Source organism: Cynoglossus semilaevis, chromosome 12, assembly GCF_000523025.1.
Source record: "Cynoglossus semilaevis isolate Cse_v1.0 chromosome 12, Cse_v1.0, whole genome shotgun sequence".
Lineage (NCBI taxonomy): Eukaryota > Metazoa > Chordata > Actinopteri > Pleuronectiformes > Cynoglossidae > Cynoglossus > Cynoglossus semilaevis.
Genome location: NC_024318.1, coordinates 9,607,694 through 9,630,219, shown reverse-complemented (window position 1 = coordinate 9,630,219; position 22,526 = coordinate 9,607,694). Strand labels below are relative to the sequence as shown.

Genomic DNA, 22,526 nt, shown 5'->3' with positions numbered 1-22,526 from the left:
TGCTGATTTACACATTGTACAGCATGTGTTCACAGCACCTGCTATGTATTTATACACTGCATCGTGATAATCTTGGTGCCACAACTTGCAGAGGTTTTTTTTTTCTCAGCTGCCATTCTTCTTTTTCCCACAGTCATATGAGAGCCGTGCATGTGTGCCGTCCCATGTCGTGAGCTAGATTTCAGCACACATTAGAGGAACTATGTTTGACAGTCAGCTGTTGGGATTTGCAGGAGTAGAGATCTGTGCATTCCACCCAAGGGCCTCCATGTGGAGTCCCTGTCACCTGCTCCCAGCCACAACCCAATCGCTGGGGGAAAACCTTGAACAAACACACATGCAGGCTCGTGTTCTGTTGTGGAAAATGTCACCATTGCTATAGAGAGAATTTCCTTTCAGCTCCAATTCCAGCAGCTATGACTGTGAGCTCCATTATGATCAAGTCTTGTAGGAATAAAGATGGTCCAGGCAGGAGACAGGAGGGATTACATCACCCAGTACGAGTGGCCGTTAGCTCTCAGTCAGCCCTGTACTGTACATTTGAACCTTAATGCTTCAGATCATGCACGTAATCTGCTGATAACATTAATCACTTCTGTGCAAAAATGACCCCGGCGTGCAGACTACTATAATATCATTGCAAAGACAACAGGTCAGGTGCAGCTCTGCAGATATGGAGAAAGCAGAAGGGAAGGAGGGAGAGGGAAGGGTTGAGGCAGACAGTAGGGAGAAGAAACAGAGATGGAGAGTACAGGAGGGATGGTGAAGGGAAGGAAGGGAGGGAGGGAGGGAGGACAGCTCTTACCCCGGCGTGCCTGCTTTATCTTGGGGCTCAGCATGGTTACGGTTTCTCTCTCTCTCACAGAGACATGACTGCATCCCTCTGTTCACACACTCACACACTCTGCTGCTGGTGCCTCGCCCTGTTACTCCTCATCCTCCTTGAGCATCTCTCTCCACCCCAGCTCACTGTCTTGTACTTGGACGCTGTCTCCATGTGATTTCACACACACACATACCGCACACACACACATACACACACTTACAAGCACTTAACCACTCACTCTCCTCCTCTCCCCTCTTTCCACCTCATTCTCCATCTCTGCCCGACATATCCGGTGTGCTGTTGTTCTCACATACCCACAGCCCTGCCCATTCTCTCGCTCTCTCTCCCTCTCTGTCTCTCTCTCTTTCTCTTCTTCTCCCACTCTCCTTTTGCTCTCTCTCTCTCTCTCGCTCTGCCTTCTGCTGCACATTCAGTATCAATTTCTCTGTCTATAAATATCTTTGGCAGTCAGCCCCTCTGTCTTATCACTCTTTTTTTTTTTACCTTGGCCCACCAACATCTACCCCAGTCTTCACATCTCTTCAACCAGTTTGTTCACAAAGATATTCAATACAACCTCAGATCAATACATTAGATTTAACCAAGTACATTTTCCCTGAACACACGGCCATGTGGCCATTGTGTGGTCTCCACTTTTTTTTACCCACTGCAGATGAATAAATGCAGGGCTCGGCTAACAAGCTGTGACTTGTCCAGGTTGTAGATTTTTGCATAATGTGATTGGAAATGCCAGACTGCTCAGTCACCTCGCCAATCTCGCCAAGTGGAAGGCACAGTACCCAAGGGTGTGATGTTCCAGTTCGACTTCTGTATCAGAGGGATGTGATAAAAACAGATAAATACTGCGGTTTGAGCAGTAGCTGAGAGAGAGAGAGAGAGAGAGAAAGAGAGAGAGAGAGAGAGAGAGACTTGGATCCTGGTCCAGTCAACAGATAATCTGCTGATTATTCTTTACCAATTTTGCAAGACCTCAGCCTCTCCTGTTAGTAGCAGACAATTATTATTATTATTATTATTATTATTTTACCTTTTATGACCTTTTCTAATATTCTTTTCACTTTGTCCTGTATATACTTGGCAAACAACAGATTCTAATTCTGAGTTCAGTTCCTTCCATCAACTTATATTTCCTATTGGCCTCTTGACGTTGTGTCTTTAACAGATTTCTTGCCTGGAAATCATTAAGTTTGTCCTTTCTTACTAGTTTTCTTTCTTGTGTTTGTTAAATCGCTGTTTTGTCAGGGTTTGTTTTTCCATAACTACATCTTCCATAATTCATGTTGCCAGAGTCCTGGCAAATAGAAATATCAACAAATAATCCCATAATGTCCAAGAAGAGAACAATGGAGCCAACAGGAAGGCAATTAAACAAAAATGGGAAAGTGATTATATGTTTGTAATTCAAGGGGAAAACCCAGTTTGTCCTCTGTGTCATGTGATGGCAGTGCTGTAGATATCAATGTCTTGTTACCAAACACATAGATATTTGTGCTAAATTTAACCTCCAAGACAAATGGCAAATTGTCTTTGAAAATTAAAAAGGAAACTGCCAATCCAGCAGCGGATGTTCACCAGAGCTACAGCCAAATATGAGGTGGCAGTTAATACCAGCTTTACCGCAGTCTGTTCAAATTAAAATTTCTGATTAAAGCATGGTCAGCACTAGATGTTCAATTAATGTTAATCCTGTTTGGCCCGCAGCTTAGACTGTGTTTTAAATCTCAGCTGGTTTATTGACAACACTGATTTAAGGAACGCAGCTTAGACTGTGTTTTAAATCTCATCTGATTTATTGACGATACTTATTTAAGGACAGGAAATATTTGCAAAAGTACAAAACGACTGTGATTCCATCATGGTTCGTTGTAATGTTCAACATGTGGATATGTACTATCTGGACCAGTTGTAATGTTCAACATGTGGATATGTACTGTATTATCTGGACCAGCCGCCCAGTTGGATAGTAGGGGGCTCTATCCACTTATTAGAAACTGGAAATATCTAAATATAATATATATAATAGTATTTAGTAATCGTAAAATTAAATGAGTGTTCCAACAATTAATATTTTTGCCAAAAAAAAGGTTTTTACCTGACAATTCCTTTGGTTAGTCGCTGGTCTGAAGAGTGCCATATGAGATCATTTTAGGAAAAAACATTTGCAGCACGGATCCTTCTCTGTTGAGTCCATTCCTAGAGCCACTCAGGTTTTCAAGAATGGCACAGCTGAAGAGTCAGCCCGATGATCCATTGTTGAAATGCACATACCTAAAAAGAAAGGACTACTATACTTGCCATCAGCGAGTCAATGATAGTGAGCCTGAGGAATGCTGATGTCAACAGATTCTAATGGAAGGCAGAAAATCAAGACAGCCATGAGAGTGTTGTTTTTGTTTTCCCCAAATAATCTGGGATGCGCAGACCTGCCGACTCTCAGGCTGGAGTTAATAATAATAGAAACATCACTTCATCCTGCAGTGATCGGCAGTGTAATGGTGAAACGAAACACAGCTGTACGATACTCTGCTCCTAGTCTTCCTAGTCATAGAAATACTCACTCACTCACTCAGTCTGTCAGTCTGTCTGTCTGTCACTCAGGAAGTCAGCTGCCAGGATGGAGAAGTGAAAAAAGCTGATTCTCTTAAAATAGCTGTACTGTAAAAAAAGATAAAAGAAAAAGAAAACTACAGGTCAACTTCTTCAACCTTTTACTCATTGACCCAAAGGAACCATCACAGAGAATATCTGTCTGAACAGACAATAGTTAGTTAAATGTTTTTTTATTTAATTCCCTGACATTAACACCAATTTGGCACAAACAATGTGTGAACAGCGTCAACAAACACAGACTATGTCAGTCAGGAAAATCAACAGGTGATTACACACAATAATACTGACACACATGAAGAAGAAACACTGTAACGATACTTCCATGGTTACTAAATGATGTATCACATGAATGAAGTGTGTGTGTGGGGGGGCCCTGGGGGGTATCATCTATAATCTAGAAATATGGTCATGAAGGACACATAGGAAATGAGTGTGTGTAATTAGGAGGTAAAATAAGAACATGTCCCATTAGTGGGAGAGGAGGAAGTGTCATGGTGCAAATGGCTGTGAGCAGGTCAAATAATGACCGTGATTAGGAACAAAGACGTTTGCTGCTCCTGCTACGTTACACTGCATTATGACCACGATCACAGTCGAGTCAGTTATTAATGATTTTGAAGACATTGATCGTGGTTCTTAAGTAAAATCTGGACATTAAGCCGAAGCAGGAACAATAACAGTTGATCTATGAATGTATTAAAATGTTTTTATCATAGATCATATATTTGAAATGGGTTTTACAGTTAAGTCAGATTAAGCCAGAAGTGCTCACTAATATCTCACATAATATCGGTTAAGAAATGTTATGGTTTTATTTGCTGGTTCTAGTCATAAAAAAAATAACAGACAGCTCTGACATTTTACGCTGTAAATGTTTCTTAGCTTCTCTTAGTATTTGTAGTTTGCAACTCCACAAATATATCAATTTAATATATACTGTAGTCTGTGAAACATTCATGTTAAAATACTGTTTTAAAAAAACCCAGTAGTAGATTCTTCTAAAAACTACAAAACTGTGTAACTACTAGTAGCTAACATTATAATCAAACAATAAAATATTTTTTACAACAACTGATAAAAACAAGACTACTACCATTGCTATTAAAAAAAATTACAGCAAAGAATGTTCTTTACAGTAGTCTCATGTGATGTGACAACTGCCCATCTTACAATTCTATGTATTATTGCTGTTTTGGTTTTTAAATGATTACAGCTGTTTTCTCCTCTCCCGTTTGTACCTTTCCAACCCGTCTTTGTCCGTCCAGCAGAAAAGACAAAAAAACAAGTGAACGTTGCCAAAGTGACCGCCGACGGTCCGAGCTTTCGCACCTCCTGAAGTACGTCGTACCTCCTGTGGAGACTGCTTCAAACTGCTCCGTGAGAAGCCACACCTCCCACAGAAGTGTCAGCACGTTCATCACCATCATGACCGCTACCCAGAATTCCTCTCCTAACAAAGTGAGCCACAGTGACAAACTGTGACCTCCCGACGGCACCTTTTTAAACAGGTAATTGGCTGCTGTGGCAGCGAACAGAAGGTGAGCAATCACCATGGAGAGGATGAAGAAGAGGAAGAGCCGGTGGTTTCCCTGACCCACGCACTGGTTCAGGAAAAGGCAGTGATGATCGTACTCTTTGATGCAAGCCTCACACAGCTTACAGTGTTTAGTGAAGTCAGGCTGAAACAACTGAGGAAAGGAAAGACAAATGGTCAGGGTATTGATCTGTGTCCATGACTTTCTGAGGAAAGGAAAGACAAATGGTCAGGATATTGATCTGTGTCCATGCAAACATACTGTAGTGTAGCTTTGACTTCAGGTGAACTGTACAGTATATGAGTCAGGGTTTTACCTCACAGTATGGACAGAACCTTTGAGGGCTCTGGTTGTTCTCCACGAGGTCTGCAATACAGGAGAGCCGAGAATCTGCATCTGCTCTGTGCAGTGTCCCAGGGTCCTTCGCCAAAACTCTAAAGAACAAAATGAGGACTATGGCGAAGTGCACTATTGTTACGTGCAGCAGAGCACTGTTGGACCACACACATTCAAAAGGGTCAAGGATGCAAACCACAAATATAGGTATATATCAATACATTTCTGATAATGAAACTGATTGGGAAAAAAACAACTAGTAGCACTTTGCAGTTTTGTGTAAACTGTAGTGAAATTGAACCATAATCTAGTCATAGGTAAGTGATAGTAAGTATGGTGAAACAGTTGCAATGTAAAAGATTTTCTCTGGTTTTTCAACCAGGATATTAGGCATGAGTTTTCCATAGAAGCAGAGCAGTGAATGGAACATCCCAGCTATAAGTGTCCCCAGGTAGACAGGGTTAGGTAACCTGAAAAAAAGACACATATTGTAATGAAAAAGCAAATCTTTTGCTGAATGTTTATTACATAATATTTGTCAAACCTTAAATGTGTGGTCATGCGGTGGTACTGTAAGAAGATGCTTTTGGCCAGCCAGGGGAAGAGGAGGCAGCAGATTAGTCCGCCGTAGCTCCCCAACATGGCTGCTATTAGAAGAATGGCTGCTCCACTCACAGTGGGAAACAACAGTGTCCAGTAATACAAAACTGTTGTTTTAAGAAGACAAACAAAAATCAATCAGACACATTTTAAAACAGTTTAAATGCTTGTTTTAACTGGTTTTATAAGCGACTCTAGTAAATATATATATGTGTGTGTGTATATATACCATGACACTCTCTTGGCCTGCAGTGTATTGGCTCTGTTTTGTGCCGACTCAGGAGCTTGGTAAGTTGCTGATGTCTGGAGAAAAATACAATAAGTCCATGTGTTAATCAGCATCAAAATCCCTGGAGGAAAAACAGCATACATCTGAAAATGCATGTGGTCTGTTCAACCCAAAGACACTGAGGGAGGTTACAGTCCCCTTAGATTTGATTGGATTTTAAATGAACAGCCGATTCACCTAAATGTTGTTCCCTGTCTGCTGAGATCCAGTGGCGTGAGGCCGCTGTGATTTTTCAGATGGATCATCCCGCATCCTGTTCTCTGCAGCAGTATCCAACACACCTCTACACCGCCCCTCTCTGCTGCGACGTGAAGCGCCGTCGCCCCCTGATGGTCAACTGCATCCACGGCGCATCTCTATGGCACAAGCAAAAGCGGAACCGCGGTGTAATTTAAGGTGTAATCGATCACTGTCTCGATGTTTAAAGATGACTCTGCTCCTCTCTGTAGGTAAATGTATAAATGAAGATCACTTTAAAGGGAAGCAGACAGTGAAGCACAGCACATAAAAGAGGACAACACGTAATTGATTGCCAGCAAAGTCCAGAAGGAATCCTGACTCCAGGTTAATGATTTATCTATCTATTTTTTATACATGAGCTGCAGAAGAACTCAACACACACTCAAAGAATTATCAAAAGCCAAGCTAAAGGCTTTTACATTTATACATGAATCCATCAAAATGTCAGTCATCAGACAATGACGTTTCACACCAATAATAAGTGCATTTATTTTTTAACTGTAAATATTTTTATAGTGCACATTTATTTAGATGACAATGACTGCACTTTACATCCTCTGCTGCTTCGTTCTTTTCAGGATTGTCAATTGCCAATCCCAGCAGTCACTGCATGAGACAAGTTACACCCTGGATAATGCAGCTACAGCATCGCAGGACACATGGAGATAAGTAACCATTCAAACTCACACTCACACCTATCCTCAGTTTGTAGAGGGAGGAGATCCTTTTGCTGTAAGGCAGGAAACCTGATCCTATTTCCTCACCATGAATACCCTAAAATCACATGGACGTTTCTCCCTGGCTGCTTCCTCCAGAGGTCACCTCAACTGATCACCTGCCTTTCTCTCATCCTTATCTCTTTCCTCATCTACTGTTACACCAACCTTCTTATCAGCATCTCCAGATTGCTCAGTTTACTCTCTTTGGTTTCTATTTGACATCAACAAAGATAATACCCTGTGTGATGCACAGTTATATACTGCAGTAAATAAAAAGAGTAAAGAACACCTACCCCTTCTTTAAGCAGATAACAGATCATCTCTGTGTTGCCAGTAGAGGCCGCCAGGTGAAGTGGCGTCACCTGGTACATGTCAGCATCTGAGAACCGGAACATTCCTGTCTCCCATAAATAGTGCACTGCAATACTGATAACCATATGGTACAGTAAGCCTTTGTCGAACGATTAACGTGGAACACTTGAGTAATGTTAACATTAATAAACACTCACATGTTACCTCCAGTGACTGCATGATGCAGGGACGATTTTCCCTGCAAGTCTATGACGCGTAGATCCGCTCCGTACTGCATCATCTGGTGGATGATATAGATGTTACCCTGCCTGGTTAGAGTTCAAAGGGAAATATATAAATGCAGAAAGTTAGTTAAAGAACAAACTAGTCCTGACACGTTAGTACAAATATTCAAGGTTCAGGGTTTAGGATTTACATCTGGTCCTGAAATTACATGTTGTCGTTGAATGGAAACATTTACCGGTGGAAAATAGACCCACCAGGTGGCAGCATTGCGATTCATAGAATGACGCTGCAGATGAAACCCAAAGAAGAAGGAGATACAGAAGGCATGGGCCATGGTCAAGATAAGATCAGTGACTGATGCAGTTATAAAGAGCTGGGATTTGCTGTTTCTGTAGCAAAGATAGATCATCAACTGGATTTTGTTAAATTATTGACGGTGGTGAAAAGTCAAAAAAAGGTGTAAGGACATCACTGACCCCCTTCCCGCTCCCCCCCAACCTCCACCACTGTGATTAGCCAATCATGTATTTCAAAATAAAAGCATCAACTGGTAGGACAGAGTAACTTGTAATGTTGTACATTTACCACAAAAGCGCTGTTGTTTACCTGCAGGCAAAATGGAAGGATGTCTGTCCTGCATCACATGTCAGGTTGGGGTCAGCTCCATTACTGAGGAAAAGGTCGACCAGTGCACGGTTACCATGAAGAGCAGCGTAGTGGAGCGGGGTGAAACCGCCCCAGCCTGTAATAACGCAAATGTAAACACATGAAAAAAACTTGAGGATTCGCTGCTTAAAGTTGTCGCAACTGTATTTACACTAATCCTAGAGAGAAGCTGCAGAGGTATTTAAGCTTCACTAAAATAACATTAATATGAACTAAAGAATAGTACATGATGTCATTACATTTCTCAGTGCTTTAATTCATTTGGTGCAAGTTTAAAATATACTCCCATACAGGTACATGACACGTATTTGACAAGTACAACAGGTTTGCTCTCCTTTGAAATTATCCGAAGAATTCACAAGGCGTTTAAAGGCTCAAAAGCATGCGTGCAACAAACAGTGTAGGAAGTGATGTTGTGCAGTTTCATATTCAGGGCAGAAAATAAAAATGCACCATAAATAATACATCGACGGCATCTCTATTGCACCTCATTCCATCTTACCTTTTTGTTTGAGGACGGATCGATCACTTTCAATGAAATTAATACACTGATCAATGTTCCCTTTCTGTACACAGTCAAATATGTCTCCGCCGCTGAAGGAGCAAACAGGCACCGGCTGCATTGTGATGCGGTGCGGCTGTCAGATTTCTACAGAATCAGCAGAAACATCATCGGCCCCGCTAAGAAACTGCTACAACCCCGGACTGTAAACAGAGAAGCGACCAAAGGCTCATATTTCTCCTGAAAGTAACGGGAACTGTCCTGTTCTGTTGAACTGATTGTGGGCAGACCCGCCCTGACCACCTCATTAGCCACAACTGGTCACATGACCTATGACGCCATCATGATGCACGACTAAGGGACATGTAGTTCTTACAAGAATGGTCTATTGTCGCGTCTTTTTAAACGTTGGATAAGTAGATGTTACAATTAAAATGCAAAAAAGAGAAGCTTTGCAGAAAACGTATAAAAAATAATCGTAGAAGTGGCTGAGTGATATAAATAAAAAATAAACTCAAATATATCCTAACCACGGGAACAGCCAAAATCTTACGTTATCCTTTTAAAATAGCTGTTATAACGAAGGTGAAATAATTATGTAACCTTTAACATTGCTGTTATAGTCTCCTTAAATGTTTCCTTTTTTGTCTTTGTTTGCTGGTTATAAAAAATACAGCTCCACACGTTTGCCATAAGTATCATCATATGGGCGCAGTCAGAATCCGGCAGCGTAAAGACGGAGGGCAGCGATTAAGCACTGGGAGAAAAGGACGTTAACCTGCACGGTAACCGATTAAACAACATATCATTGCAATATTCACCCTTTATTGTGTTGTGTAAAGAAAACGTTAGAATTCAGCTCAACGTGTTCTACTCCATCGTTTAAAAGCACAGTTTACGCCTTGTGTGTCGTCATTCCATCGAATATTCTCTACATGTGATTAGGGTTCTACTTTAATTACTACAACTAACGAGTACACGGCCAGTGCGCTGACCTGGTCATGTTTTTAAACGTGTTCGTCGATGGAGTGCTCTAAAATTCTGCCCCCTTTTGTTTCCTCTGTTTTGTGGTTCCGCCTAAGCTTTTGAGGAATAGGATAAAATGAATTTAATGTAAATTGCCACTAGATGGCGGTGTTTAGCTTTGATTTGGTTTTGTGTTTTTTTTCTGCCACCACACACACACCACACACTGGTTTCCCAATTTCAGCAGTTGCACTTGTTAACCCAAAACGCCACACCTCGAATGATTGCAGCCACTAAACAAATAACAAACAAGATAAAGCTATAATAGAAACCCTATTGATCAACTTTTAAAATCACCTGTGAAGACATGTTGCAGCACGCTTGTCCTGGCTTAAAGTATGCATTAAGTCATGTGTTCAACTCTCTGGGATATGACTGACTGTAGACAACACTTGTTCACAGAGCTACAGTGGGCGGGCCCATCCAACCAGCTAAACTGTTTTTTTTTCTTCACTTCTGCTTCCTCTAAGGAAGTAAGAAGGCACATGACCAGAGCCCAGCTGATGTGAGAAGCTCACTTTGTTCAAAGTTCAGTCTGCTTAATGCAGATTTGTAGGCGGCAGGTAGTCATTCACAAGTGACCACATAGCAGGCATTAGTCATGTCCTAGCAGGTCTCTGCTTGTGCTTATATTACTGACATGGAAACACAGAGAGACCACAGTTGGGGGAACAGCTGAAGCACCAACAACCCAGATGACAGTGTGTCCTCACTGAGCTTGGAAACCCCCCAATGGCTCTCACGCAAGTTCAGGTAAGAACAGGAATTATTGAACCTTGTTTTGGTTTATTTGTTGAGTTTAGTGAGCTTGTATGTTGTGAATTCATGTCACTTTAGTTCATTGTTTGTTTTTTTTTCTCAGGACATTTTCACTCAGGGAAATAAGTACTAGTTTAATTGAATGGAATGTGAATTGACTCTCTTCCAGATAAGCATTTTATCTCGTACATTTCCTCATTCACTCTCGGGTGAAGCAAAGCTATATGTAAATTGTGCGTGAAAAATATCTGATTTTATCTGTGTCGCAATTTATTTTTTGCATTAGTTTGTTCTAACAAATATGTGTCTTTTTGTTTGTACGTCTGATAAGTAATGCTTCAGGTTGTTGACATGATGCTGATTCTATACGTACTGAGCTTAAGTCATGATGTACTGAAGGTGCAAAGGCCTTTTTTCCAAATGTGTGTGGACCAGTAGCCACCACATGATAGACTTGCATATCTAAAGAGTGACATTATGTCCCTCTTAAACACACATTATCTTCCCAGGAATTCCATGTATTTGGGCTGAAAAAACACCAAACAACAATCTCATTCTGTACAATTTAGAAGAGTGTGGCTTCTTAAACACAGCTGGCTCTGCCTGTAGCTGCCGTCCAGATCTGTCTGGAAGAAGAGAATCAGACAGCAGTGACAAATAGACTGTGTGGTGTGACAAAAATGGACAAAAATCTGAGAATTAAGTAGATAACCTGCAGAGGGAATTTGACCCAGTAATATACTGGACTCTGTTTTAGGTTCATGTTAATTCTCAACTCACTCTGTCTACTGGATAGAATGTTGTTGCTAACTGAAATACTGGCCTTCCACTAACGAATTAAATTAGCTAAAGGGCTGCTAAAATTATTTATTATATAATTTTTTCTACAAAGTTTTATGCAAATTGTACAAGTTTGTGTAATAGGGGATTTCAATTTTTTTTTTTTAATTTAAACTTTTGTCTACCAATGATACAACGTTCTTTCGAAGGTGAATTTTAAAGTATATATCCTTCTTCTATCCACTAGAATATTCTTCTCATTCTGGTTGAAATTCTTCTCTGTTTTTGCTGCTGCAGGATCCAAACATTAAAGGAGAGAGGATCAATAAAGAAACTGGAGAGCTGAGTGCCTCAGGAGAGTTGACAAACTCTGTGGCGCTGAAGGAACAGAAGGTGGAAGTTTCTGGTAATAATGCTGGACTTTCAGCGGAAGTCCGAGAACTGCTGCAGGAACTGGGTATTTACACAGGCCATCGCTCTGACGACAGAACTGAGCACGTTGATCCCGATCAGAGGGCGAAACATCTGGTCAAAGTCTTACCTCTCTACATACAGGTTTGCATTGCTGTAAAATAACTATTTATCTGCACTGGGACATTTTCACTAATAGGAGTAATGAATATTTTATTTTTAGATGATAAATGGACTAAATAAACCTGAAACTTTGTTTAAAACAGAAATGTTTAAAATGAAGTCCAAACTTTATTTAAGAGCCATCACTGAAGGTCAGATGTTAAAGGATCAGCTGATCTCGTCACTGAACTGTCCTCATGTTTATCGCCTACATGGCCCCTGAGTGACAGTTTACTGACGCATCCCATGAACAGACTGTTTGAGAATCATGGCCTCAGGCCTTACTTTGATTTCCTTTCTCATCCTCTGGGCCTAAATCGTGTCACGTCTTTGAAGATACATTCCGTATGATTTCTCCATGTGCACACATAAACCCCCCACTCATCGTCACTGATCTCTGTATAACCCCAGTGATCGGGCCCACAGCTGCAGACATAATCACTGCAGGGTTAGTGTGTAAGTAGTTCTGTGTAAATGGATAAACCTCATGATCCAAGATTTTACAAGAACACAGGGCCTCAGTCAAGAACAGCAAACTCAGTGAAATGTGATATCCTCTTATGGAGGTGAAGAGCTACGCTAGGCACCAGCTTCCATTATTTATGGTGCAGTGTGCTGCACTGCTGAGTTTAATACATTGAGAAAAATCATATTTAATCTCAGTGTAATAATATAAACGTTAAAAGACACAAATACATAACAAATATCACAAACCTAAAATTATGTTCTTTAATTTTCCACCAAAAACTCTCCCTGATATTCCAGGCCTGCGAGGATGGAGGGAGACTGGAAAGTTTGGATGTGCAGGGCCTGGCTGCTCTCACTGCTGACACCGTCATTGTTAACCTCCAGAGCAGACTGGCAGAGAAACCTGCAGGTACAGTACGAACGCAGGGGCCACACATACTGTAAAGTACATACAGTACACAGCGTGGGTATTTGCAGGTAGAGGGACTTTCTACCCCCTCAGTCTACTTCTGCTTTTTCACTGTGAACATTTTTGTTATGTAAATGTTTTTTGTTTCTCTTGGGTCGTCTTGAAATAGCAGAGGGTTGATCACAGTTTATTCTCCAGCCTTTTGCCTTCACTTTTGCTTTAACCTTTAACCCAGAATTTTGGTTCCGTTGTGTTTTATATTTTTAACATTTTTCTTCTTCCTCCAAAGTGTTAATTGGATTGTAGGTATATTTATTTTTAATTCATTCAATGTGCCATTTTCTATCATTTTATTTTGACTTTTAGGTCATTTAGGTTTTAAGTCATTTTAAAAAAAAACTGAACTGAAAACTCTCGTCCTCCCACATTCAACTGACATTGCTTCTTTGTCAACCACATGTTGACATAAATGGAAGAATATATTAATGTAATAAATATAATAGTATTTTATTAGTTGTAGTAGTGTCCTAATTACGGTAATAAATATAATAACTTCATACATTTATTAATGCCTTCTTATGTTTCCAGAGGGCGCTCGTAAAGAGGTGGTGGAATTTTTCCACTTTGTGGACGAAGATGAAAAGAGTAAAGAAGGACACAGTCTGGGCTGGAAGCTGTTGAAGGCCCTGGTGCTGCTGACAGCTGACAGTTCAGTGAGTTGGAATGTCAACAGATGTCTAATACACACACACACACACACACACACACACACAAACACATATATTGTGTTCTAATTTTTTTTCTCTGTTTGTGTAGGATATACTATCGTGTTTAAATCCAGGACTTCCTGTGACTTTGGTGAAGTGTCTGTACCTCCTCGTCTGCCTTCCAGCGACACAGGAGAACCAGGCCACAGAGGAGAGTTTTCAGGAGCCACTGACACAGGTCATTTGAGGTCATTTATATACAGCAGATATTTAACCCCCCCCCCCCCAAAACAAGTTATTCTTAACTTCTATTCTCACTGCACCAAAACAAATTCTGTGTGGTTTTCTGTTCTTGTCCTCTTCTCACAGGTTCTCCTCCAGCTCTGTCGACGGCCAGTCAATGTGGAAAAACTGGTGGAAACTCAGGAACTGCAGTGTCTCATCATTGGCCTAACATCCTTATGGGATCAGACCAGCGCCCCCTGGAGACACCAGGCCTCTCGAGTGCTGAAGGCCGTCTCTGCTGTAGCAACGAGCAACACTGTGCCCAGCTTGTTAGGTAAAAATAATTAAAAGAATGTTATTGACTTGATAGTCATTTGTTGTCTAGTCTTCCTGTAGGGCAACAGAAATCAATCATTAAAGTTGATTAAATCAACTTTTAAAAAATTAAAGTAAAGATGATTAAATCTGTGCAGAATGGTCGACTGTTGTCTAGTCTTCCTGTAGGGCAACATAAATCAATCATTAAAGTTTGATGGTTAAATCTGTGTATCATTTTGCCAAGTTTGATTTAATGTGACATATTTTTGTGCCCAGAAGAGTAAACATAGACCTGTGATCTCAGAAGCAGACATGTCTGAATTAACTTTCACGTGATGAACCATCAGGGCAGATGAGTCAGCCAATCATTTGCCCACATGTTCTGTTGGCTAACTTCAACTTATTTTGAGCATTAAAAAGCTATTTACATTTTCCAATCCTGTACTGAGCTCATGTGGCTAAAAATGATTCATCCTTCATTTAGACCAAATAAAGGTCAAGGATTTTTCATTTGATACAAAAATTGACTATTGAAAATATAGAGTTTTTATTTTTATTTTTATATAATAACCCAGAGCTCCTAACCTTAACCTTCATTTTCCATCAGAAAAGAACTGTGTACGGATCTGCATCCAGAACCTTCTGAGCATCCATGCTGACGTCTCAGGATCTCTGCTCGCTGAAGTGGCAGTGGCCGTGTTTAGCTTCATTAGAGACACATATTCCCTCAATCCAGCCCTGTTTCTGGAGTTTGACACCCACGGCGGCTATGAGGCGCTGGAACACATCCTGAAACGGTGAGATGGGAGGACAGAATCAGAACGTAGAAATGATGCTAAGGAAACATGAAGAAAAGTCGGTCAGAGTTAGTGTTTTCATTACCCAAACTTAATTTAACCTTCATTTTACTCCTGTGACCTCAGAGTGAGTTTCTTTAGTACAGGATCATTAATTTATCTTTTATAAATTTCTAAATTTATTCTTAACATGTTTTGTGTTCCATGCCGTTCCCAGCTGTGAGGACGGGGTCTCCGAGGATTATTTCCAGCCTGTGGAGGAGTTGCTGGCTCTTATAGCATCCTTCACGTCCTTTGGAAAAACGGAGCTGAAAGTGGCCGTGTGTGTCACCAACCCCCAGCCTCCGAGCTTCAAGTTTGATCCACCGCTCACCAAAGGTAGGTCAACTTTCCAATGTTCTGCTGTTGTTATTCTCTGGCTAATGCTCCCTAATTATCTCCAACGGTTTATTGTACCATGAGGATAAACTCTGAACCATTACTTCTAAATGCACGCTGCAAACCATCTAATTATTATCTTTGCATGGCTCAGCAAAGACAGGCGCGGGGAGGGGAACGGGCGCCCCCAGATGACCACACAGTTCATCACTTCTTTGCACTTTAGCCCTCATATAACCCACCCAACCTGCATAAGCCCTGTTCCCAGTCCCCCCTAGCCTTGATTCCCCACTCCCTCCCCTGCTGCTCCACTGCAGTGCACTGCACAGCACCCCTCACGTTAACAGGAAGCTGAGGTGATTATGTCTGGGATGATGAAGTGGAGTCTTCCCCTCTAACTCTGTTAGGATGCCCCACATCCATTCACCACTGGCCTACAGCAATCAGCCATCTATCATGGATGCAACACACACATCCATCCAACACTCATAAATAGAGTGTCCATAATAAACACACTCGTATACCAACGTAAACACATACATACACATTTTCAGCTCAAATCTGTCACTCTGTTGAAGAGACGTCTTTTGATGCTGACGCTGTTCCTGTGTTTATCTTATTTTCTGTGAGTTGGTTTTTAGATTATATAAATCAGATGTATACATTTTGTGCACAACAAAACAAGGTTTTCCAAATGTGAGACATTCTCTAAATATTTCACACCACGACAAACTCTATCAAGGCAGATTATGCTGCTTTTTCCTTCACCTCCGTGTGTGTGATGTTGTTTGTTCCATTTATTTACATATGTGTAACTCAGTTTGTTTGATAGGATTCAACACGTGCTGTGTGTTAAAGGTTGTTCATAATTTATTGTGTTTTCACTTTTATGAAATGACCCTGTCAGAGGGAAGTGGTGTAAAACCTGGTTGTGGTTTTTAAATATTTTAACAGCTGAATTGACCTTGGGTTAATGTTGTTTTGCTTCAAAGTATGTGACAAACAAATGCAAAAGAACACATTTTAGTAAACAGTATACAGGGGTTAAATTTATATCAATGTAGACTGTGTAATATTTTTGAAATTATTTATAGAAAATATTTGTATTGACGAGGTTGATGAGGTTTGGCCTTGTTCCTGCTTCCAAATAAATAGACTAAATGCAAATGGCAAATGCCATTGTGTGCATATGTCTGTTTTCAGTATGAACAGTGACCACAGGGCTAAAAAGAGGATTCGTCATTTTCTGTATGGAACTCCTTTTACCACAGGTTAGACTTGAGTAAACTTGTTCCACCATGTTCTTCAGGCTTTGCTGTGAAGAACCTGCAGGCCTACCGCCTGCTGCAGGCCTCCCTGCTGCGCTCCCAGGACTGCCTGCTATGCTGCCAGCTTCTAAGAACCATTCAGACAATTTGGGAGAGGGATCCTGCTAATTTCTTCCTCTTGGAGTGGACCGTCCAGTCCATGGCCCAGGTGGCTGCCTGTGTGTGGTCAAAACCAGTGCCTGTGCAGAAACTCTTCTTTTCACAAGTAGAGATGGTAAAGCTTCTGTTATTCACTTCCCAGTCTTTTGAATTTGGTTTTATCTGAGGAGTTTAGTATACATTTTGTGTGTTTGGTTTTATCTGAGGAGTTTAGTATAAATTTTGTGTGTTTTTTTTTTTAAGGTGGTCTACAAGATGACCTACATCCCCCACGAGACCTTGCATGCCCTGTTGGGTTCTCTGAAGAAGATCTGGACCGGGACTCTGGCGGGAGGGGCAGCAGGGTTAGAATTTGGAGTGGTGGCATTAAAATCCTTCGACAGGTGAGCAGTGCTAACTGGTGAGATCATCTCTTATCATCTATCTTACGAGACACTGTTTTAAATATATTTAAATATTTACATTTAAATAAAATGTAATTGATAATACAGTCTGTTTCTATGTGATATGTCACTTCACAGTCTCATATTCTAACTCCACCACTAGATGCTGCTAAATCCCACACGCCGTACCGTTAATAACCAGTAACACCAGTGTTCTCTGCCCTGTTTGTTTTGCTCCATGTGGCCCAAACTCCACCCCTGGACACTGCAGGTTGACCATGCACAGTGCCATGTTGGCTGAGGTCTTCAGTGACTCTGGTCTTTTGGAGATGCTGCTCACTGAACTTCGTAGGAGAGCTAAGATCATCAGAAAGACTGGAGGCGGCTCTTCCACTCAGACAAGTACAGTTCACCATGTTTCTGTGAATCTGTAGAAGCAACGCTGCAGGTACCATCACGGATGCAATCAAACTAAATCTGGAAACTCTTGCTCTTCTACAGAACCGCAGCAACTTCCATGTGTGGAAGACACCGACCGACTGCTCACCACCTGTATGCTAGAAGTTGTGGCAACTCTCACACTGCGTTCCATTAAAAACACAGGTACGTTTAAAAAAATCTATTGCACTTTTTACAATTTTATTAAGATGTTCATCTTGATCAATCGCGATCCTTTTGACAGACCTAGGTTTTATATAGGCTGACGTTGTGTATTGTAGTTTCAGTGCGAGACTTTGGAATGGTTCCTTACATTAAGATCTTCTTGGACGAGGGTCAGTACCGAGGTCCCACCCTCAGCATCTTGGAGCAACTTGCTGAGGTCAACCCTGAGGAGTTCATGAGTACAGCCATCGGAGCCATCTGCTCCTCAACACAGCAGGAGCTGGGGCTGAAGCGGGACCTCTTGCAGGTGCCTCTATTTTAAATGTCAATATAAATACCAGCCTCCGAACATCTAGGTATTCGAGTCGTCTCAGATGGACAGAGGATCTGAGAGCGTGCTCCCGACACTGTAATAAATTGTAATGCACTTAAAACCTAATTCGCTTGTGAATGTATTTTTCTCCAGCTTGTGGGAGCTGATGATTTTGTTACAGACAAATGCAGATTGATTTGCTAAAACTGGGTTAGCCGTTAACGCCGGACCTATTTGATTAGGCCGGCAGCTCTGTGTCGCGGCACGATGAAGATTACGGCCTCTATCAGATCAGTGAACGGGACAGAGATGTGATTAGGCCTAAACAAGTTACACACCTACTGTATGTGTCCGTTTTTATAAATGGCAGCAGAAAGAGCACTTCCTTGCAGACCTTGCGTGTATCCAGTGTTTGTTAAGGGATTGTTTGTTCATTTATGCAGGAGTTGGAGCGTGTGTGTGTGGGACAGATTGTGATTGTGTGTATTCTTGGTGTTAACACGGTTAAGGCAAGTGGCAATCAGATTGGGTGCGACCTGGGTTGGCGGGTGTTGAGTGGAGCCATTGTGATTACTCCACTTTGAGTTAATCACATTTCCCTCTGCGTTCCGCCTCACACATTAGCTTCCTGATGGATTAGCTTTTAAAATTGAATAAACCTAATGCTATTTTCTTCACCTGCAAAAACTAGTTACTAGAAATGATTTATGATATATCAGCAGGTTTCATCTATTTTTCATGACATTGCTTTAATTGACTAGAGATGTGCGTTTAAGAGCTTTCAGACTTTGAGGAAAGTTTCTTGTGGACACGCTGTGAATTGTCATAATAAGGTGTGAGTGTTTCTGCCTTGTCTGACTCCTCTTTCATGTATTTCAGTCTGTGTCGAAAGTACTGGACAACCCCAACAGCTGGGACGCTTTCAGGAGAGCGGGAGGCTTCACCGGCCTCCTGTCTGTGGTCATCGACATGGAAGGAGCGCTTTCTGACCCACCAGCAGGGGACGTGTGGAGGACATTTGAACACCAACAGCTGCTGGACCTTCTCCTGCTCAATGTTAACGTCATGACCTTGGCTGTACATCTTCACTCAGTCAATGCACACCATTTTGAGACTGGTGGCTTTTACGAAAGGCTGGCTGACGCTCTGCTACAGCTGGGCTGCTTCCACGCCAAAAGCCCAGAGAAGGAAATGTGGGATGGAGAGCACAGCTTCTCCCCAAAGACACCTGTGGACAGCTGCTCAGATGAAAAGAGTTTCCATCAGTTTGGGGAGTGGGCAGAAGCCAGTGACTCTCCTTCCTCCTCCACACCTGAGCCCAGTCTTCCTGTTTCTCTGCGCACGTGTATAAAGCTGCTCTCCTTCCTTGATCGGTTTGCAGCAGGAGTCTTCCCTCTTCTAAACTTAAGATCAGATCATGAGCACGTGCATGATACAGATAATGAGACGTCTGGACTTGAAGGCATTTATTCAGAGACACCACCAATCCACCCGAGATCAGGATCACAGTCAACGGTGGACACACAAACCAGAAGTACGGTTTCTCCCTACAGGTAAAAGTTCAAGGCCTTTGTAAATGATTGACAAATCATACGTTCATGTTTTTAAGGACTTTTCACCCAAACTTTCTCCCATTGTGCTTTGTCTGTCACCTGACCCACAGTCGGTTGACTTGCGATCACGTTATTCTTCATCCAGGAGCTATCAGAGTTATAATGACTCTCCTACCAGCAGTGTTTACACCTGACGACCCACAGGTAATGTCCAGGTCACAGTCAGTAGCCAGAGTTCGTCACACAATTCGTCACCTGTGTTTCTCCTCTGACCCAGCTCTCCATGGAGGTCCAGTTGTCCCTTGGGAGCCATGTCCAAGCTCTGGTCAAACCTGAGAGAAATCGTCAGATCATGTGCGAGGGTGGGCTGCTGCCTACTTTACTGGGCCACTGTCAGCACATGCTTCTGAATCCAAACCACCCATTACATCTGTCTGTTACAAGGATCCTGGAAAAACTGTCCTCCCAGGCCATCACACATTCAGACTTCAGGTCAGACTTCACTCTGTCATATAGTCCAGACAAATGTAGAATGTGAAAATGTAAAAGCTTCTTGGCAGACAACAAATTTTAAAAGTCTTTTTTTAAGTCTTCATTGTTTCCTTTATCCTGATTAAAACTCTTTAGTCCAGCTGAATAAAACCAGCCCCAAATCATGATTCTACCAGCAGCTTCTTAGAGTGAGGATACATTTAAAAAAAAAAAATCTTTAAAGCTGTATGAGCCTTTGGGAACATTCTATTACAGAGATTTTTACGTGCTCAGTCACTTGATTTGATGGCGAGGAAAATTGTTTTATCTGTAATTGGGTAAACAATGGGATTTGTACTTGCTCAAGAACATTAGTTTTTCTTGCTCCTGAGTGATTTGTTGTTGTTTTTTTTTAAACTGAACTAAATATATATGTCGTATTGAAGATTATAATAAAAATCTAATTTCACTGTGGTCTGAAAACAGAAAACTATCTCTACTGTATGGTCACTAGAAAATAATTTAAGTATCTCTGTAGTTTTGCAGTGTTTTCTAAAACATTACCTGATGTGTTTTGTCTTTTTCAGAAAGTTCCTCTCTTTAGCCAACCCCCTACAGCACTTGACAGCAGCGCAGTCACAGCCAGCTTCTCTATCACATGGTATACATTTACACTGTGCCACCACATGTCAACATAAACCAATGTGATTCCTGTTTTAAACTGAATCCTTACTGAAGTGATTGTTGGTTGTCTCAGGCCGTCGCAGAGACACAGATGCCTCATCCAGTTCATCAGGGAAAAAAACGAAGCGGAACTACAGCTTGTTGCCATCCTCTGATGGATCACCCATCCCTGTCCATCAGATCATTAGTCTGGTGTCCATGACATCCCCACGCACCTTCAGGCCACACCGACTCTCTACATCACCTGCATTTGTTGAATTTGACATGAGTGAGAGTGGATACGGGTGAGTCACTGCACATATTTTGTACTGGAAAAACAAATCTACGGCACATAACTAAACAAAAATGTGCCAAAAATATGTATTTAATGCAAAACAATAATTGTAATTTACATATTCAGAGTGAAATCTGGGCTTGTTTAGTTGAACGTTAACGTTGGTAAACTCCCAGGAATTGAAGAAAATCTCACAGTCTCACAGATCTTCTTTAACTGCTTTCTTTATGTGTTATTATAGTCATTTGCTGTCTGATCTACTGGATGATTATTTCATTGTTCAGATTGTCATTGTCACCTAGATGAATGTTTTCAGATTAATTTGGTGAAATTGTATAATTTTTTACAACACACCTGATGATCTCTCATGGCACACTAGCGTGCCTTGGTACAATGGTTGTTAATCACAGCTGTAGGGAGTGTGTCGAATAGTCTCTGAATAGTATTGTTGTAGAAACAAGATAAAAAGACAAACCCCCAGTTATTGGTTTCTGACTGTGCTGTGCAGCTGCCTCTTCCTGCCCACGCTGGCCACAGTCAAAGGAGTAACTGCTGACTCCATCTCAACTGGTGGAATTGGAGGAGGTGAGTGCTGAGTCTGATACTGACACATTTGTTGATTAATCCGATAAGTACATGTCCAATCATGTGGTTGTCATCCACAGACTGCCGAGGATTCCCCCCCACAGCTGGTCTCTCTTTTTCCTGCTGGTTCCAGATCAACAGGTTCAGCTCAGCCTGTGATTCTCACCCGATCCGTCTGCTGTCGGTGGTTCGCCACATGTCCCGCACCGAACAGCAGTATATCTGCTTGTCTATCTCCTTCTCAGCCTATGATGGCTGTCTGGTCATCTCCACAGAGGAGGAGGCATTCACTTACCTGGGTAAAAAACAAACAAAAAAAATGGTGCAGTTTTTTTTCTTCTTCTTCAGCTTCTGATAAATTTCTCTCTGTGTGTTGTTGCAGACATGATGGAGCCAGAAATTTGCACTCCTACCTCGTTGCCTGCATCACTGAGGTTGCGATGCTCCAGCATGCTGGTCCCAGGTCAGTGGCACCATCTGACTGTAGTCATGGCCAAAGATGTGAAGAAGAGTTGTCTGACCTCAGCCTATTTCAATGGAAAGCTGTTTGGCACAGGGAAGGTACGGCTAAAACCGCCGGTGGTAAAATCATCAAATTTGTTTTGACAAAACAGTAATCGTTGTGTTTCCGCCGTCAGATGAGATACATCCAGCCATTCCCTGGTCAGTACGTCTCGATGGAACCCACAGCTTTGGTTGACGTCTTTGGTCTGATCGGAACGCCATTTCTCTGGAAGGAGCGTGCGGCTCTGGTGTGGCGAGTGGGGCCATGTTACCTGTTTGAAGAGGCTCTGAGTCCTGAGGCTGTGGGACTCATTTACTCACAAGGCACCACTTACCTGGGCAACTTCCTGGATCTGTGCAACACAGGTGAGATTATAAACAGGGATTTGTCAAGATCTTAACAAAATG

At 41.8% G+C, this 22,526-nt stretch overlaps 3 protein-coding genes and 1 long non-coding RNA gene across 9 annotated transcripts in view; 2 read left to right on the top strand and 2 right to left on the bottom strand.

Annotated features, from left to right (window-relative positions):
* arhgap22a (Rho GTPase activating protein 22a) overlaps positions 1-3,463 on the bottom strand; it is a 12,953-nt gene extending 9,490 nt beyond the window's left edge. The window contains exon 1 of one of the 2 annotated variants that reach the window (XM_025060513.1): positions 2,940-3,463. Coding sequence is in view for 1 of the 2 variants with exons in the window: in XM_008321956.3 (XP_008320178.1) it covers positions 806-839 (34 nt within the window). In the remaining variant the exon portion in view is untranslated. Of the gene's footprint in view, positions 1-805; positions 1,695-2,939 lie in introns of those variants that run through there. The other variant, XM_008321956.3, reaches the window with a different exon arrangement.
* Positions 1-7,471, top strand: part of LOC103387358 (uncharacterized) — a 16,276-nt gene extending 8,805 nt beyond the window's left edge. The window contains exons 2-4 of the long non-coding RNA XR_522413.3: positions 4,726-4,965; positions 6,667-6,781; positions 7,036-7,471. This is a non-coding gene — a long non-coding RNA (uncharacterized LOC103387358). The remainder of the gene's footprint in view (positions 1-4,725; positions 4,966-6,666; positions 6,782-7,035) is intronic.
* On the bottom strand, positions 3,612-10,278 carry LOC103387359 (putative ZDHHC-type palmitoyltransferase 6). Of its 5 annotated transcripts, none has more exons than XM_025060516.1 (10): positions 10,205-10,278; positions 8,320-8,455; positions 7,693-7,768; positions 7,470-7,602; positions 6,395-6,573; positions 6,158-6,231; positions 5,873-6,035; positions 5,716-5,798; positions 5,309-5,499; positions 3,612-5,145 (listed from the first exon to the last, which is right to left on the bottom strand). In XM_025060516.1, exons 2-10 carry the CDS (start codon positions 8,351-8,353, stop codon positions 4,657-4,659), a joined length of 1,422 nt encoding a protein of 473 aa, XP_024916284.1. In that variant the 5' UTR covers positions 8,354-8,455; positions 10,205-10,278; the 3' UTR covers positions 3,612-4,656. The 5 variants fall into 5 exon arrangements, with proteins under 5 accessions (XP_024916284.1, XP_008320179.1, XP_024916283.1 ...); XM_008321957.3 differs by lacking the exon at positions 10,205-10,278 and adding an exon at positions 8,882-9,035 and having other exon boundaries at positions 7,686-7,796; XM_025060515.1 differs by lacking the exon at positions 10,205-10,278 and adding an exon at positions 8,882-9,020.
* The window catches only part of wdfy4 (WDFY family member 4), a 40,685-nt gene continuing 27,722 nt past the window's right edge, over positions 9,564-22,526 (top strand). The window contains exons 1-23 of the mRNA XM_025060512.1: positions 9,564-9,666; positions 10,310-10,660; positions 11,744-12,001; positions 12,785-12,896; positions 13,485-13,609; positions 13,713-13,841; positions 13,973-14,162; positions 14,754-14,943; positions 15,161-15,321; positions 16,631-16,863; positions 16,992-17,131; positions 17,403-17,533; positions 17,633-17,734; positions 17,851-18,041; positions 18,927-19,600; positions 19,711-19,804; positions 19,878-20,092; positions 20,659-20,732; positions 20,829-21,039; positions 21,538-21,614; positions 21,695-21,913; positions 21,997-22,175; positions 22,253-22,484. Of these exons, the coding sequence (XP_024916280.1) occupies positions 10,640-10,660; positions 11,744-12,001; positions 12,785-12,896; positions 13,485-13,609; positions 13,713-13,841; positions 13,973-14,162; positions 14,754-14,943; positions 15,161-15,321; positions 16,631-16,863; positions 16,992-17,131; positions 17,403-17,533; positions 17,633-17,734; positions 17,851-18,041; positions 18,927-19,600; positions 19,711-19,804; positions 19,878-20,092; positions 20,659-20,732; positions 20,829-21,039; positions 21,538-21,614; positions 21,695-21,913; positions 21,997-22,175; positions 22,253-22,484 (3,958 nt within the window). The 5' untranslated portion in view covers positions 9,564-9,666; positions 10,310-10,639. The remainder of the gene's footprint in view (positions 9,667-10,309; positions 10,661-11,743; positions 12,002-12,784; positions 12,897-13,484; positions 13,610-13,712; positions 13,842-13,972; positions 14,163-14,753; positions 14,944-15,160; positions 15,322-16,630; positions 16,864-16,991; positions 17,132-17,402; positions 17,534-17,632; positions 17,735-17,850; positions 18,042-18,926; positions 19,601-19,710; positions 19,805-19,877; positions 20,093-20,658; positions 20,733-20,828; positions 21,040-21,537; positions 21,615-21,694; positions 21,914-21,996; positions 22,176-22,252; positions 22,485-22,526) is intronic.